We start from the raw sequence: 16,090 nt of genomic DNA on the forward strand, positions 1-16,090 counted from the left end.
GAAAGGTACAAGACCGCATTCACAGTTCCCTTTGGACAGTATGAATGGAATGTTATTCCATTCGAATTAAAAAATGCTCCTTCAGAATTTCAAAAGATTATGAATGACATTTTTAATCCTTATACAAGTTTTGCCATCGTCTATATTGATGATGTCTTAATTTTTCCCAATCTATTGATCAACATTTCAAACATGTAAACATCTTTGTCCGAACTATTAGGCAAAATGGCTTGGCAATCTCAAGCTCAAAAATTAGCCTTTTCCAAACAAAGATCCGGTTTTTGGGTCACATTATCCATCAGGGGAAAATTACTCCTATCAGTAGATCCATAGAATTTGCTGATAAATTCCCTGACAAAATCACTGATAAAACTCAACTCCAAAGATTTTTAGGATGTTTAAATTATGTGGGAGACTTCATTCCCAATTTAAACAATATTATCAAACCTCTGCATGATCGATTAAAGAAAAATCCTCCTTCTTGGAGTAAAGATCATACTACTTCAGTTAAACATGTCAAACAATTGGTTAAAAACCTTCCTTGTCTTTCCTTACCTATTCCTCAAGCCTTCAAGGTCGTAGAAACAGATGCTTTTGATCTTGGTTATGGAGGAATTCTTAAACAAAAACTAGGAGAAGTAGAACATATAGTTGCCTATACCTCCAAACATTGGAATCCTGCACAGCAGAATTATTCAACTGTTAAAAAAGAAGTTTTAGCAATTGTTTTGTGTGTTTCAAAATTTCAATATGATCTCTTAAATAAAAAAATTTTAATTAGGGTTGATTGCAAATTAGCCAAAGAAATTTTGCAAAAGGATGTCAAAAACCTTGCATCAAAGCAAATTTTTGCTAGATGGCAAGCAATTTTAAGTGTTTTTGATTTTGACATTGAATATCTCAAAGGCACTTCTAACTCTCTACCTGACTATTTAACTCGTGAATATTTACAGAATACAACAAATGCCTAAAAAGGCAATTTTGGCCTCGGCCAGAGGTCGAGGTAGAGGAAAACAGTCGGCCTCTTCCAGGACGGAACAACCTATGGAACCATCCTCTCCGGTTCTCAAACTTTTAGAGTCACTGACTCAACCAAATCAAGTTGCAGAGTCATCTACTCAGCACACCAATCAACCTCAAAAACAAACCAAGCTAGATTATGCTATACCAATTTCAATCTCAACCCTCATGAATCTTCAAAACCAAAGTCTTACCTCAATTCCAAACAAGACTTGGGCTGACATCATGCCAGAAGAAGAAGATGAAAAAGAATCAAAGGCTTTGGATCTCCTTATTGGAAAAATACCAGAAAAATAGATCCAATCCACCTTTCAAAATCAAATTGCAACCCAATCCAGATCGCAAAAATCCCAATCACATTACATTCCCAAGAATAAATTTTGGGTGATTACTCAAATGGAATCTGAATTTTGGGATAAAAACCCAAATAAAATTCCACAAAAGATTTTTCCTGAGGGCTTTCATTTTAAACCTCTAGCCCTTAACAAAACACGAAAGTTTTATGAGTTTATCCTGGTTGATACAGATTCTGTAGCAATCAAGCATTATAAGGATCCCAAAGATCCTTCTAATGTAACTCATACAACCTTCCAAATTTTAAAGGTTTTAACCCCAAGCCAGTTTGGCCAAAACCCGAGTACTACTTGGAAATTTTCAATGCTTTTTGACCCTATTGGGTATAATTACTGGGATTATATTGATGCCTGGAATAAAACATTCTGGTATCAAAATAAGACCAACCGTCATTCATGTATATTTCAAACGAAATGTCCAATATAAGTTCCGCAGTTGGTTTCTCCAATGGTGGGACTTCTTTGGTCCAATTGAAGAAATCCTCCCAACCCCAGCAGATGAAGGATTTAAGATCTTTAAATCCATGTATGACAATCAAAATACATGGATCCTAGCAGATCTTCAATTATTTTCAAGCTTTTCACTATCATGGATACATTCATGGCAATACAAGTTTGGAAAAGCACAACATCCATTGCAACCTCCTCCATTGCAAAGAAACTCTTATGTCAAATGGTGGACTCAATTTGATGCAAGTAGGGCAAACCCACAAGAAGTAAAAAATTGGTTTGCCTCCAACACAAAGTTGCTAAAACCAGCTGACCCAGAAACATCATTGTTCCTCAATCTGAAAGTAAAAATTACAGCGTCACTGGTTGCTGCAAAAACAAAAGAAAGTTTTTCCAAAAATCTTGAAGAAATTTTAGCTCTACTCAAGAATGAAGGCGAAACTTCAAAATCCTCTTTACCTAGTTCATCAGAGTCTACAACTTCTCTAGATGAATTCTATCAAAATGAAGATGACTGCTTTGGTATAAACCTAGTAGAAATCTGACAATCTTCAATTTGTTTAAAGTATTAATCATGATATATTTATTTAATGGTGGACATATTCACATTACATATTGTGAAAACCCTGCACCGCATATCAATGTGGCTATTTACCGATATCATTTCAACCCGGCATTGTATGTAGATATCTACCTGGTCTAAAGTGATCAACAGTTCCAGTCAAGATACCGGCACTGTAGCAAATCATGGCCTGAATGAACAGTTCCAGTCAAGATACCGACACTGTAGTTAATAGTTCAAGTCAAGTTACTTGTACTGTTGAAACAGTAAATTTTTAGTGTTTAAAAGGAGGCCTCGTCCATGTTGTGAGGTACCCTTTCATTTTGATAACATCTTAGAGAGAGAGTTCAGATGGAGAAGCTCTGAGATATTTCGTTGTAAGCTTTTCTATTTATAAAATCTTTCTTTCTTCATTTGATTTCTTTACTTTCTTGCATCATTTAAGGAGTTTGTGAAAACCAGGGATTTGTAAGTCTGATTCGTCAGGTGTGCCCTCGATACCCAGTATTGTGCAGGAATAGAATTGATTGCTTCAAACAAAAGATCTTGTTCTTTTGTTAAAACATTTATGGTTGGGGCATCACTACTATCAGATGATGAAACTTCATCATCCTGCTGAATATTATGAATATCTTCATTAGAATAGTCATTCGTGGATTCTTCTTCAGAAGTTGCAACTAGAAGACTGCTAATTTGTTCTTCTAATTTTGGTTCTAAATTGAGATTGCTAATTCTTCTTTTGAGTCTACAGTATTTACTGATATGACCAGGTTTTTTGCAATTGTAACAGACTATGGATTTCTTCTTCCCTGGTGGGGGTTTTGATTATGTTTTAGGTTCCCTAGTGGATGCTTGATTTCTTCTTTTAGGATTCCTAAACCGTCGTTGTTGTTTGTAGTGGGTAGGTTGCTCATGCCTAACAAATTTTTTGGGTTTTTGTTTAAAGCACCCTGGTAAACCAAACTGTTCACAAAAAGTGCCTAATTCTTTCCTATTTTGGGTTCTTTCTTTTGCTAGTTGCCTCTGAAGCTTATCATTTTGACAAATTTCCAAGGCTATTTTTTGTACAAAAGAAATTAATTGGCCATAACTCAGATGGTCATAGGGAATAATGTTATCAGGTGTTAAAGACCTAATCTTATCCCTAACCTTGTCTCCTAAAGATCTTGGAAGACCGGCTAAAAATTTCTCTTTCTAGAATGGTTGTTGACTATCTTCTCTGGTAAAAACCCTAGTGAGGAATGTATCCTTATACCACTTGAAATCTCCTAGGGTTTTACACTTGAGATTGGACAATAGTTCAGCAGATCTATCTTTCCATAAAGATGGATCTCCTATAAAATGTTGGGCTATGGTAAAAATTAAGATATTGACAGCATCTGGAATGGTCTCACCATTATTGAAGATTGGTTCACCATTGTCATCAATTTTAATAGCTGAAAAGATCCCTGTAGACCCCTAAAATTGTCCGGGTCGGAAATAAGACTCGAAGACTCTCGAAGATCAAAGGAAAGTCAGCCGGAAGGACTCCTGGAAGACCCTGGAAGACCCTAGGATGACAATCTGTAGGTTTAGAGGTCTTAGAGTAGCAAAAAATAAGAAAGTGGAGGGAATGAAGCCCAATACGACCTCCCAAAAGTTCAGTACGGCCGTATTGAACATTTTAAACTACAATACGGCCGCACTGAACTCAATACGGCCGTATTGAAGTTTCTGAACTTCAATACGGCTGCATTGAATTCAATACGGCTGCACTGAACTTCAATACGGCTGCACTGAACTTCAATACGGCCGTATTGAGGTTTTTTGAACTTCAATACGGCCGTATTGATGAATTCAATACGGCCGTATTGTAGTTCAAAACTTCAATACGGACCGTATTGACCCCCAGAGGCCGTATTGCGCCTCATCCCTATAAATATGACGTCAATTGGACGTCATTCTACACTTTGGGACTGAGTTTTAACCCTCTTCTTGAGTATTCTGGGTTTTTTTGAGCAGTGCTCTGCCTAGAAATCACTCGGAGAGTTGATCCGACGAAGTTCTTGAGTCACGAGCCATTTGCTTGAGTCTCGAACCTAGTCGAAGGGAAATCCTCCGGATTTCCATAGTTAAAATTTTATAGGAGGGAGCGAGCGGTCTTGTAGAGGGAGGGAACGCCAAAACGCTTCCCAATTTCTATCAAGATATATAAGAAAGCACGCTTCAAAGGTTTATCTCTTTAAAGTCCCTTCTTTTACCGCTTTCTGTGTGTACATATTTAAACTGTCATCATGTAGATAGTTAATTTATAATTGCTTAGAATAAATAGGGGTAATTTAGTAATTTCGCACTATTATTTTTAAATAATCTGTCATAGGGAACCTGAAAGGGGCGCTGTGGGGTGCTAACACCTTCCCCACGCGTAACCGACTCCCTTACCCGACTCTGGTTGTAATGGCCGAAGTCGATTTTTGAATCGATTGCCTTAAACCTCTTTTTCCAATGTTTTGAGTAAAACATTGGTGGCGACTCCATGAACCCTTCCTTTTTATGAAAACCGCTAATCCATGGAGGGTCCCGCTTGGGATTAACATGGATTGGTGAGCCTTTTAATAAAATTGCTCGTTTGACGAGGTCTCAGTTTGAGAATAAGTCATTCTAGCAATCCATATTTTTAAACAAATAAAAGAGTCCAACCATCCTTCGCGAATGCCGAAAGCCCGTTTCGGGCCGGTGGCGACAATCCCTAATTTTTGTGCTTCAGTGAGATAATGATCCCACCAACCTTTAAGTTGCCTTATAAATCCTGATACTATAATGTTTGCTATAGCTTCCTCAGAATTCTCATGGGTTGTTTGATAGGCAGTACAAACCATGGTCATATGTTGTAACACATGCATGATATTGTATTCAGATTTACCATCAATATTCCATTCATAAACATTGTTGGCATTAAAACTACTATTATTGAGGTCCTTATCTTCTATGGCCAAATCTAAGGCTGTAGAGGGATAAGGTTTTGTTAGACCTTTCCATTGGTTTCTAGAGGTGGTCATAATAGGATTAATCTGAATGGATTGAGGGTTACTAGAATCAGAATCGTGATCTGATCCTTGGTTTAAAACACCTATAGTTCTTGCTGGCATCCTTATTTTAGGTCTAGAAGAGGCTTCTTCAGTACCTTGGGGAGACTCAGGAATGGTAGTTGCTTTAAGTAAATTATTAATTTTACTTAATAATTCACTAGCATCAGAATCCATATTAGCTTTTGCCTTGGCTTTGTGCAAATTTTGTTTAGCCTTTTGACTAAGCTTAAAAGGCTGAAATAGAGGTTTTTCTAAATGTTTTGAACTTGGGGCTTGGTTAGCCAGTGATTGGCTTGATTCAGATTTATGGGCAGCTAATTTGTCACCTAAAACCTGAAGATACTTGTTTGTATAGTTAACTTGCTCCATAAGACTTTTAATGTCTTTAGGAGTCAAATTTTCATCCACATCCTTGGTTTTGAATGGTGCAGCAAGCACAGGGTTATTTTTGTCATCCCTAATTTGAGGAAGTTGATATTGGGTTTTGGGAGGAAGTTCATATTGGACCTTTTCTCCGTCTTTGAGATGCCAAACAACATTTGTGGAATACTATCCAATAAGGTCATCTCTAAAAGGATAATCTATATTTTTCTTAATGGTATAAGCATGAAACCAATCAAGAAATGGTATATTAAGTTTGACATGGTTCAAGAAATTATAATAAATCTCCTGAATCTGTATTCTTTTTGAACCTTGGTAATTTTTCAAAAACCAAGATCTTTGGGGTTGATTTTCCTCCGAGGAAAAATCTTTACGGAGGGCCTCCTTATCAATTTGGAATTCAGATTGTATCATAATGATCATTGAGGGAAGAATAGGTTGGAGATTGGATAGACTTTTGGTCATCCTCCTCATTGGTTTGGTAAACAACTCTTGGAATGGTTGAATTTGTTTCTATTCCTCGAAGATTTGTATTAGGAATAATTATTCAAGGAATAGTCTTTGTACTAGATTGTGATGATACAGAAAAGGATCTTCTAGCAGAAGTGTATTCTGATCTAGTAGCTTCTTTTCTTGAGGAGAAAGAATTTCTCCTATCGAAAATAATCTCTACCTTGCCAGCCTCAGACTGCCTAATTTCTTGGAATTCAGGGGCTTGTCTAGGTAGGGTTGGTGTGGCTCTTTCAAGTTGCCAAGCTGTAGGAAGTTCTACTTCATCCCATTTTATGAGTTTGGGAACAGCAACATTGGCTTTTGTCATGTCTGTGACAAACAAGGTGGTTTCCCTATCGTTTTTTTTAAGAAGAACCCTTGAATTACAAGTGTTCATGACTTTGTATTGGATCTTATAAAGGAGGGCTGCAGGGATAGAACCTTCTTTCATGTTTAACCCATGCAGTCTAATGTTTAAAAACAATGAGTCTAAGACATTTCTATCTAAAAGACTCACAGTTTTATTTGGAAAATAATTGAAATAAACAGGACCATGTCCTAAACTTGTTTCGACGATTCCTATAAGGGAGTCATGGAAATCATTGTGCCTTGTATCTATAAGACACATAAGAATTGAAGCATTAAGACCTTCCATGGTTAAGGGCTTAACAGCAACTTGGACACACCCTATATGGAGGTACTTGTACTTCCTAGAATGTTCTGTAATAGATTGTTTGGTAAGAAGATGGAACTCCTCACCAGCTTGGGGGTCTAATGGTATATTATTTTCAGCAGTCTTGATAATGTAATTAGAACTGCGAACATGTTTTTCGTCAGGAATATATAACTCATCCTGGGGTATTTTGGGAATTTCCTCCATGGTTTGATTTTGCTCAGTGAGCATATTTTTTGAAGGAGAAGAGGAGGAAGAGGATGCCTTGACAGTAAGACGACGAGAAAGGGAGCGGAGGAAATTACTCATGGTGTACTAGTATCTAGTATCATTACCCTCATTTGGTTCCATAATATCCCATAAATTAATATTAAATTAATACCTGTCCAATGAATCTGGGTTTAAAAAACTCTTCTTTTTTTTATAAATTAATTACAAAAAGGAATCCTTATGAACTAGCTTTAGAACTTGAAGACAACATCGTCAAATTAGTCTTACGGTCACTCACGGGTCTTATTGCTACAGTTGTTTCAAAATATTAAAGCATAGATTCATAGTTTTCTAGAAAATTTACTGTACAACTAAAAAGATCATCCAATAAACGGAGATTTAGAAAAAATCTCTAAACAACTTTCTAAGCTCAGTCTTGGAACTAATACTTCTACCATTACCAGTTCTAACAAATATATTCTAGCCAAGCCTAGAAAATGACAAACAGAACTCAAACACAAACCCTTCCTTTTACAGGAACCTCACAAACCCTTACAGGACATACTCCCATAGGAGAATCAATAAATAGACAACCTGGAATCTTAGATAGATTTCTTAGAAGAACAAATTCAAACACACGCCAGCTAGAAGAGATAGTTGACATACAATCCAATATAGATATTGGGACAAATTCTAGGATAGATTCTCTAAATCCTAGACAACTATACAATCTAAATTGGCTCAGTTCAGACAGAACTAGTCTTTATAGATACTGTTGTTTAGATGACTTTCATTTACCCGACGACCAACATGAGATTATTAGATTAATCTTTGAACCAGTTGGTAGACAGCTTCTAAGTACCCAGAGGAGATATGTTCACTTAGGACTTATCACTATAGGGATTAGAACCCTAACCAGATCCTTTGTAGGAGCCAAAGCTTTCCTTGTCCTTTTTGACCGAAGGTTTAGGGATAACAATTCCCAGGCCATAATAGGGATAGTTGAAGTTGACCTCAACCAACCTGTTTCCCTTATATACATAGCTCCTAACTTTACAATGAATCTTGCAGATTTTATTCAAAATATAAATCTGGAAGTACAAACAAGAGGTTTTGGAGAAAATTTTGAAGGAAATAATCTCCACTTAGATATAACCTTTATAGGAAGAATAAGCGATCATATATCTCCCAGATATAGGATCAATACAAATCCATTAATTACCTCTCTAGGATCAAATGGAATACAATTTCTTCCACCACAAATCTTTGAATCTAGAAGAAACCAAGGAATTGAATGGCAAACCCATCTTAATTCCGGATCCACTAGAACTATTATTACAGCACCACAAACAGCCATCATGACAAACCAAAGAAACAGCCTTTCTATTAGGTTTGTAGATTGTGATGACATAGTTGAACATAATCCCGAAGAAGAAGAAGAACCCCCTAGAAATTCTTTCATGAATTTATGGACAGGATATTCTTATATTCCGGATTACACCCAAAACAAAGAAGAGAGTTCCTTAGGGAAAAGCCGACTCTCAAAAAAACTGCTCCTTGCAGTAGAAAAATGGGAAAAACAAAAGGAAGTTGTTTCCCAAAGTTATAAAAATGAAATCTCTGATTCTGAAGATGAGGAAGATGATTTTATTTTTAGACAAAGACTTTTCTCACAACTTAGTGAAGAATGTGAAGAAGAACAAATTATCCTCAAAGAAATCGAGGAAGATTCTGATCTAGAGAACTGGTTGGAAAATGATAAAAATTTCAAAAATAAATTAGTTTTTGAAAAAGAAGAAACTAATTCTGTAGTTTCTGAACCAGTTTCCGAAATCCAATCTTACAAAGGTTTAATGGGAGATAGTTACAATGGTAGTAGTGTTACAAACCAAATCCACCATTTTGACTACAGTACCGAAGACTACAATCTAGGATTTATCCCTAGAGAACAAATAGTTACTCCTACAGATTTCTCCATAGGAGATAACATAAAATCAAAAGGGAAAAGATTGCCTATAGAACCCAATTTTATTATGCCATCTCTTCTCTTAAACATAGGAAGTGTTGACCCCCAACTCTTACCTAATTACATAGAACAGTGGACTTCAGCTGTTATAAGAGATTATAGGATTTATCATTAAAATCATGTTTCCAATAGTCAAGATATGATTGCCCGAGTAGAAACTTATCTTGGAGATATAGCTAGAGCTTGTTGGGAATCATTCAAACAAACTTTTCCTGACCAGGTCAAAACCAATTTGATCGACCCAGGACCAAACATTTACAATTTTTGTAGTGTTATACAAAGAATCTTTACAGCCCAGTCTGTAAACGATGGTAACACAATTAGACAAAGAATTTATCTAGGAAATCTCGAAAGACTTTCCATAAGTTACTTTGGAAAAATAAAAGAATTTACCCAAGATTATCTAATGTATGCTTCCATAGCTGGAGGTTTTACAGTTAAAAATTTAGGAGAAAAACTATTCCTAAAACTTCCTGGTAAATTAGGTCAAAAAATTAGAGATAGCTGGAAAGATGATCAGGTAGATCCTGTCATGAATAACCTAGCTATCAGGATACAACACATCATGAAAGTGATGGAAGATACCTGCACAAATATTGCCATTAACAAACAGATAAAAATGGCAGACACTGATATCTGCAAACAGATATACACCCCCCAACAATACCACAAAGAGGCCAGAAGAAAGAAACCTCAACAAAGGTATTCCCCTACCCCTAGAACAACCAACTCTAGGAAGAAACAACAAACTCGTAGGTACTCTATTAGAGCATCTAGTGCTAGAAAACCTACCTTGAATAAAGACAGACATGTTAGAAAGATAAAAAACAACAAAACATATACTAAGCAACTATAGTGTTTTGCTTGTCACCAGGCTGGTCATTATTCCCGTGACTGTCCTAACAAAGCTAATCTCTTCACTAGAGATGTTGAACTAATAAAAAGTTGCAGGATGAACCTCATCCTCATAGACGAAACAGTTTCTACAGATTCTGAAATATACTCAGTAGTTAGCTGGTCTGACTATACTTCAAAAGAAGATGAGAACAATAAAGATTACAAAATTATAAATGATTTTACAAAAAATGAGTATAATCATTTATATCCTTCCATAAATGAAAAATACAACAAATATGGCGAAATTCTTGATGATCTAGGATATAGTTTGATGAATATCAATGAAGAACAAAATATTTGTAACCATGAAATACAATTTTTTGCAGGTCCAAAAGACATTGAGTGTTACCATTGCAAAAGATTTTTTCATAAAACTTTAAGGGCACACTGCCCTCTGTGTTACAAAAATCTTTGTAAAACTTGTTTAGAAGTTTTTCATAAAATAAAATTTCCTGAGAATGATAATAAGGAAACAAACAATTTAGACAACAAATTGATCAATAATCGCTTATCTGTTTTAGAAACTAGACTAAACCAGATCGAAAAAATAGTTGATTTTCTTTATGAAAATTATGAAAACCAAAACAAAATTTCTCATTATGAAGAAGGCCAATCTAGTGGCTTGATGGCTTTACAAAACAAAGATTGTATACCAATCATTTGTAATAAAAACCCTAACACTAGTCTTCATATTTTACTAAAAATCAATTTTCCAAAAATTGATAAACAAGACAAAACTGAAATGGTTATCCAAGCCCTTGTTGATACAGGAGCATCTTTTACATGTTTATGCGAAAGTATTGTTCCAAAACAAAATGTTTTTCAAAGTGAAAAAACTACAAAGACAAGAACAATGTCTGGAGATATCATCATCAATAATAAAGAAACAAAGAATTTCACAATTCAGCTTTCTACAAATTGTGATATTTTTGGTTCAAAAATATTTATGACAAAAGCAGACGTTATTAATCTTCGCCCTGCTAATGAAAAAATGATTTTAGGGTTTAGGGTTTAGGGTTTAGGGTTTAGCAAAAACTGGTACCAGTAAAAGTTTAGTTGAAAAGAAGCCCAGGGGCTCTTTTTTTTTTTATAAAGGATAAAAGCTAGAAATAACTGGTACGGAAATAGAAACTGAATGTATATAAAATTTTATATGAATATGGGGAAAAGGATGTTCACATAAATAAATCCAAACATGCCCATTCCTATAATACAATATCATAAAATTGCAATACCCCAGTAAAGGTGGCAGAGCCTCCTAGTTAGGGATTTTTAAACAAGCCAAACAAGCTTTAAATAAAACTCAGAGCAGATAGAGCGGAAGACAATAAGAGATATATGATAGTTCTCAGAAATGCATAATAAGTTATAATTTTTAACATAATATAAAATATGATGAACAACCAGAACTCATTTATGTGTGAATTTGAGATTATGAAAGTTTTGAGAGAAAAAGAATTATTTTAATAATAATTTTCTGGATCTTCTGGGAACTTTGAGGACTTACCAACAGCCCACACCAAGGGTCTTACAATGGCCTCAGCTTACCCTCCAGACAAATTCCTTAAAGAAAATTTTTCTTATTCTTTCAAACAGATATCAAGGGCACACCTGATTTCTCAGGCTTACAAATCCCAGGTTTTCACAAAAGAGTTCAGAGTTCTAAATCATATTCGCATATGTTAAAAAAAATAACTAAGGCATTCTAAGAACTACCAATGATGGTTTTAGGGTTTAGGGTTCTTCTTCTTCTTCGGGATTATGTTCAACTATGTCATCATAATCTACAAACCTAATAGAAAGGCTGTTTCTTCGGTTTGTCATGATGGCTGTTTGTGGTGCTGTAATAATAGTTCTAGTGGATCCGGAATTAAGATGGGTTTGACATTCAATTCCTTGGTTTCTTCTAGATTCAAAGATTTGTGGTGGAAGAAATTGTATTCCATTTGATCCTAGAGAGGTAATTAATGGATTTGTATTGATCCTATATCTGGGAGATATATGATCGCTTATTCTTCCTATAAAGGTTATATCTAAGTGGAGATTATTTCCTTCAAAATTTTCTCCAAAACCTCTTGTTTGTACTTCCAGATTTATATTTTGAATAAAATCTGCAAGATTCATTGTAAAGTTAGGAGCTATGTATATAAGGGAAACAGGTTGGTTGAGGTCAACTTCAACTATCCCTATTATGGCCTGGGAATTGTTATCCCTAAACCTTCGGTCAAAAAGGACAAGGAAAACTTTGGCTCCTACAAAGGATCTGGTTAGGGTTCTAATCCCTATAGTGATAAGTCCTAAGTGAACATATCTCCTCTGGGTACTTAGAAGCTGTCTACCAACTGGTTCAAAGATTAATCTAATAATCTCATGTTGGTCGTCGGGTAAATGAAAGTCATCTAAACGACGGTATCTATAAAGACTAGTTCTGTCTGAACTGAGCCAATTTAGATTGTATAGTTGTCTAGGATTTAAAGAATCTATCTTAGAATTTGTCCCAATATCTATATTGGATTGTATGTCAACTATCTCTTCTAGCTGGCGTGTGTTTGAATTTGTTCTTCTAAGAAATCTATCTAAGATTCCAGGTTGTCTATTTATTGATTCTCCTATGGGAGTATGTCCTGTAAGGGTTTGTGAGGTTCCTGTAAAAGGAAGGGTTTGTGTTTGAGTTCTGTTTGTCATTTTCTAGGCTTGGCTAGAATATATTTGTTAGAACTGGTAATGGTAGAAGTATTAGTTCCAAGACTGAGCTTAGAAAGTTGTTTAGAGATTTTTTCTAAATCTCCGTTTATTGGATGAGTTTTTGTTTTTAGGATTTCAAAAACCTGATCTATCTTGTCCTCCAAAAGTCTTATCCTAGAAAGGATAATATTTTGGGTTTTGTTAACGCTATCTAGATTCTCTATAAGAGTCTCTAGATCTCTCTTAGTGGCCAGAACGTAACCGCTCTGATACCAGCAAAAACTGGTACCAGTAAAAGTTTAGTTGAAAAGAAGCCCAAGGGCTTTTTTTTTTTTTTTTATAAAAGATAAAAGCTATAAATAACTGGTACGGAAATAGAAACTGAATGTATACAAAATTTTACATGAATATGGGAAAAAGGATGTTCACATAAATAAATCCAAACATGCCCATTCCTATAATACAATATCATAAAATTGCAATACCCCAGTAAAGGTGGCAGAGCCTCCTAGTTAGGGATTTTTAAACAAGCCAAACAAGCCTTAAATAAAACTCAGAGCAGATAGAGCGGAAGACAATAAGAGATATATGATAGTTCTTAGAAATGCATAATAAGTTATAATTTTTAACAATATAAAATATGATGAACAACCAGAACTCATTTATGTGTGAATTTGAGATTATGAAAGTTTTGAGAGAAAAAGAATTATCTTAATAATAATTTTCTGGATCTTCTGGGAACTTTGAGGACTTACCAACAGCCCACACCAAGGGTCTTACAATGGCCTCAGCTTACCCTCTAGACAAATTCCTTAAAAAAAATTTTCTTATTCTTTCAAACAGATATCAAGGGCACACCTGATTTCTCAGGCTTACAAATCTCAGGTTTTCACAAAAGAGTTCAGAGTTCTAAATCATATTCGCATATGTTAAAGAAAATAACTAAGGCATTCTAAGAACTACCAATGATGGTTTTAGCCTACCATCTTAAAGACAAATACTTACAAAGCTTTATTGATGAAAGAGGAAATTACAAACTGGAAAGGAAACTTGCAAATTCTCTCTACACACTTATCAGAGGTTTTCTCTTGGGTTTTCTTAGTCGTCTCTGTTTTTCTCTGATGGAGAGAGTCCTTATATAGATAAAACATATTACTAAAAGACAAAAGAAGAAAAAAGACTCAAGTACCCCTTTAGTCAAGTATGGTCAGGTTTTCCATACATTTACTGTGTCACAGGGTATTTGAATAGACAAAAAGCATAAATTACAGATAGAACTTATCTAAAGTAGATTCTCTGAAGATAAGGTTTTGTTCTTTGCTGGGACAACTGTATTCCAATGTTTTTCTGTCCAACTTTATCGTAGTTCTCATTTAGAGACTAGAATTTCTTCGTCTTCTCCGACATCTTGCATTTCAGAAGATCCGGCCATAGATTGTGTGTCCGTAGGTGTTTGTTGCCCAAAAAATCCACCATCTTCATAGATTTCTTTGTGTCTTTTTTCCCTTTGGAAAAATTGCACAAGTTTGTTGTTGTTTTCTGTTGGGAAAGGGATAAAGAACTTTCCGTTTTCTCCAGGGAGGAACAACTTTGTGTTGTGAGACTCTTTAATCAGGTTGAATTCTTCTTCATTAGTGGTTGAGAAGAACCAATTGTATCCCATTATTTGAGCTCTGTATAAGCAATACTGATAATGTGAATTGCCTTGAACATCCCACGATTCATACCCATCATGGTATAAAACTCCTGGATATTCTTTGTGTCCTTCAGTAAGCAGCTTCATTACATGAGTTGGATACTGATTTGTTGAAAAATTACTTGGACAAGTAACAATCTTCACAGTAAAGTGGCACATGAAGATTTCTTGTATTGAGTTAATGGCTTCATTGATTGAAGGGTCGAAACCATCGAACTTTTCGGTGGGATGGATGAGAACAGAATCCAAACATCCATAGTCCAGTAATGTTTTAATGTTTATAGGCAAGTCTTCGAAGATGACGGGCCTGAAGTTTTCTAGATCAAGTTTTGCCTTTCTGAACAAAAACTTGATTTTACAAGGACATCTTCCATTTTTGATTTCCTTGCATATGGGAGATTCTTCTATACAGGCGAACCTTTGGTTGAAGTAACTCTTAACGGCTACATATAAACCTGTAACAGAGTGAGGATCTCTGTGTTCTTTTAATAAAAAATTTTGTAAAACCAAAAACTTCTTCAGGTTCAATTCTTGAGGAGAATTGGGGTTTTGTCTCACAACCTCCTTAAACGAATTTGGCTGAGGTTTTCGCAAACTTGCATGAATGACATTTATTTCAAGTTCTGGATTTAGAGCCTTTTTTATTTTTGTCAAATCAGTGATGTCTAGTTCCAAAGCCTTTTCTGCCTCTTCTCGAGAGTAAAAGCCTTTGTAACGAGGATTTTGTAAACCTTCCTTGGCAGTGCACAAGTCGGTAAAATTTGTATAGACACCCTTGTAGGGGCCAGATAACAAGACAAAAAATGTATATCCTTTTCCTGACGGAGAGGCTTTGTTTAGGAGTGGAACTCCTTGGTTGTCTGTTATACAAAATTTATACAGGGCACAAATGATGCCTTTTTTAATTGAACAAATTAGTTGTTCATTTGTTTCAGTACATCTGGGGATATTCCAAATGTTATCAATTATACAATTGAATTTTTCATTTGTATTTTCCCTACCAGGGTAGAGAAATTCATTTGTTAGTATTGGCAACTCTTGGTTACCAAACTTCATTTTTTGTCGCACGCCAGGGTATGAAACCTTAGATGGTTTCATTGTCTACCATTCCTGCAAAACGAGAAAGAATGTCAGCAGCAATGTTTTTTATTCCTTTGATGTGTTCAAAATTTATTTTTACCCCATTATGATAGATAAACTCTTGGAATAAAAGTCATCTTTTATGAGGTTTTTTATCAGAATTTATTTGTGAATTACCATAAGCCACAATTGCTTCACGGTCAGTTCTAATGGTAATTTCTTTTTTATTTATCAAAAATAGTTCAAAATATTTTAGACTATTGATGACAGCATTCACCTCGTAATTTGTTGAGGTAGAATATATTTGTGGTTTTGTATGATATTTCCCAGAAGCATATCTACATATTTGTTCTTCAGAAATATTTTCAAATTTGTTCTTTTTCTTTTTTGAGAATACCACCCCATCCCATTTCGCAACCATCACATTCAACTACTAGGTAGTCTGAATCGAGAGGTAAGGATAAAGAAGGGAGGGTTTTTACCATTTCTTTTATCCG

The 16,090-nt window shown here is 35.2% G+C and overlaps 1 protein-coding gene across 2 annotated transcripts in view; it reads right to left on the reverse strand.

Annotated features, from left to right (window-relative positions):
* The window catches only part of LOC145958952 (uncharacterized), a 41,689-nt gene that overhangs the window by 15,611 nt on the left and 9,988 nt on the right, over positions 1 to 16,090 (reverse strand). The window contains exon 3 of one of the 2 annotated variants that reach the window (XM_083076702.1): positions 13,805 to 15,623. The exons of the other annotated variant lie outside the window; for it this stretch is intronic. Within the exon in view, the coding sequence (XP_082932828.1) occupies positions 14,187 to 15,611 (1,425 nt within the window). The 5' untranslated portion in view covers positions 15,612 to 15,623 and the 3' untranslated portion in view covers positions 13,805 to 14,186. Of the gene's footprint in view, positions 1 to 13,804; positions 15,624 to 16,090 lie in introns of those variants that run through there. 2 annotated transcript variants of the gene reach the window in all.

The sequence above is a fragment of the Cajanus cajan genome, chromosome 6, assembly GCF_000230855.2.
Source record: "Cajanus cajan strain Asha chromosome 6, NIPB_CcT2T_4, whole genome shotgun sequence".
In the NCBI taxonomy this organism is placed as follows: domain Eukaryota; kingdom Viridiplantae; phylum Streptophyta; class Magnoliopsida; order Fabales; family Fabaceae; genus Cajanus; species Cajanus cajan.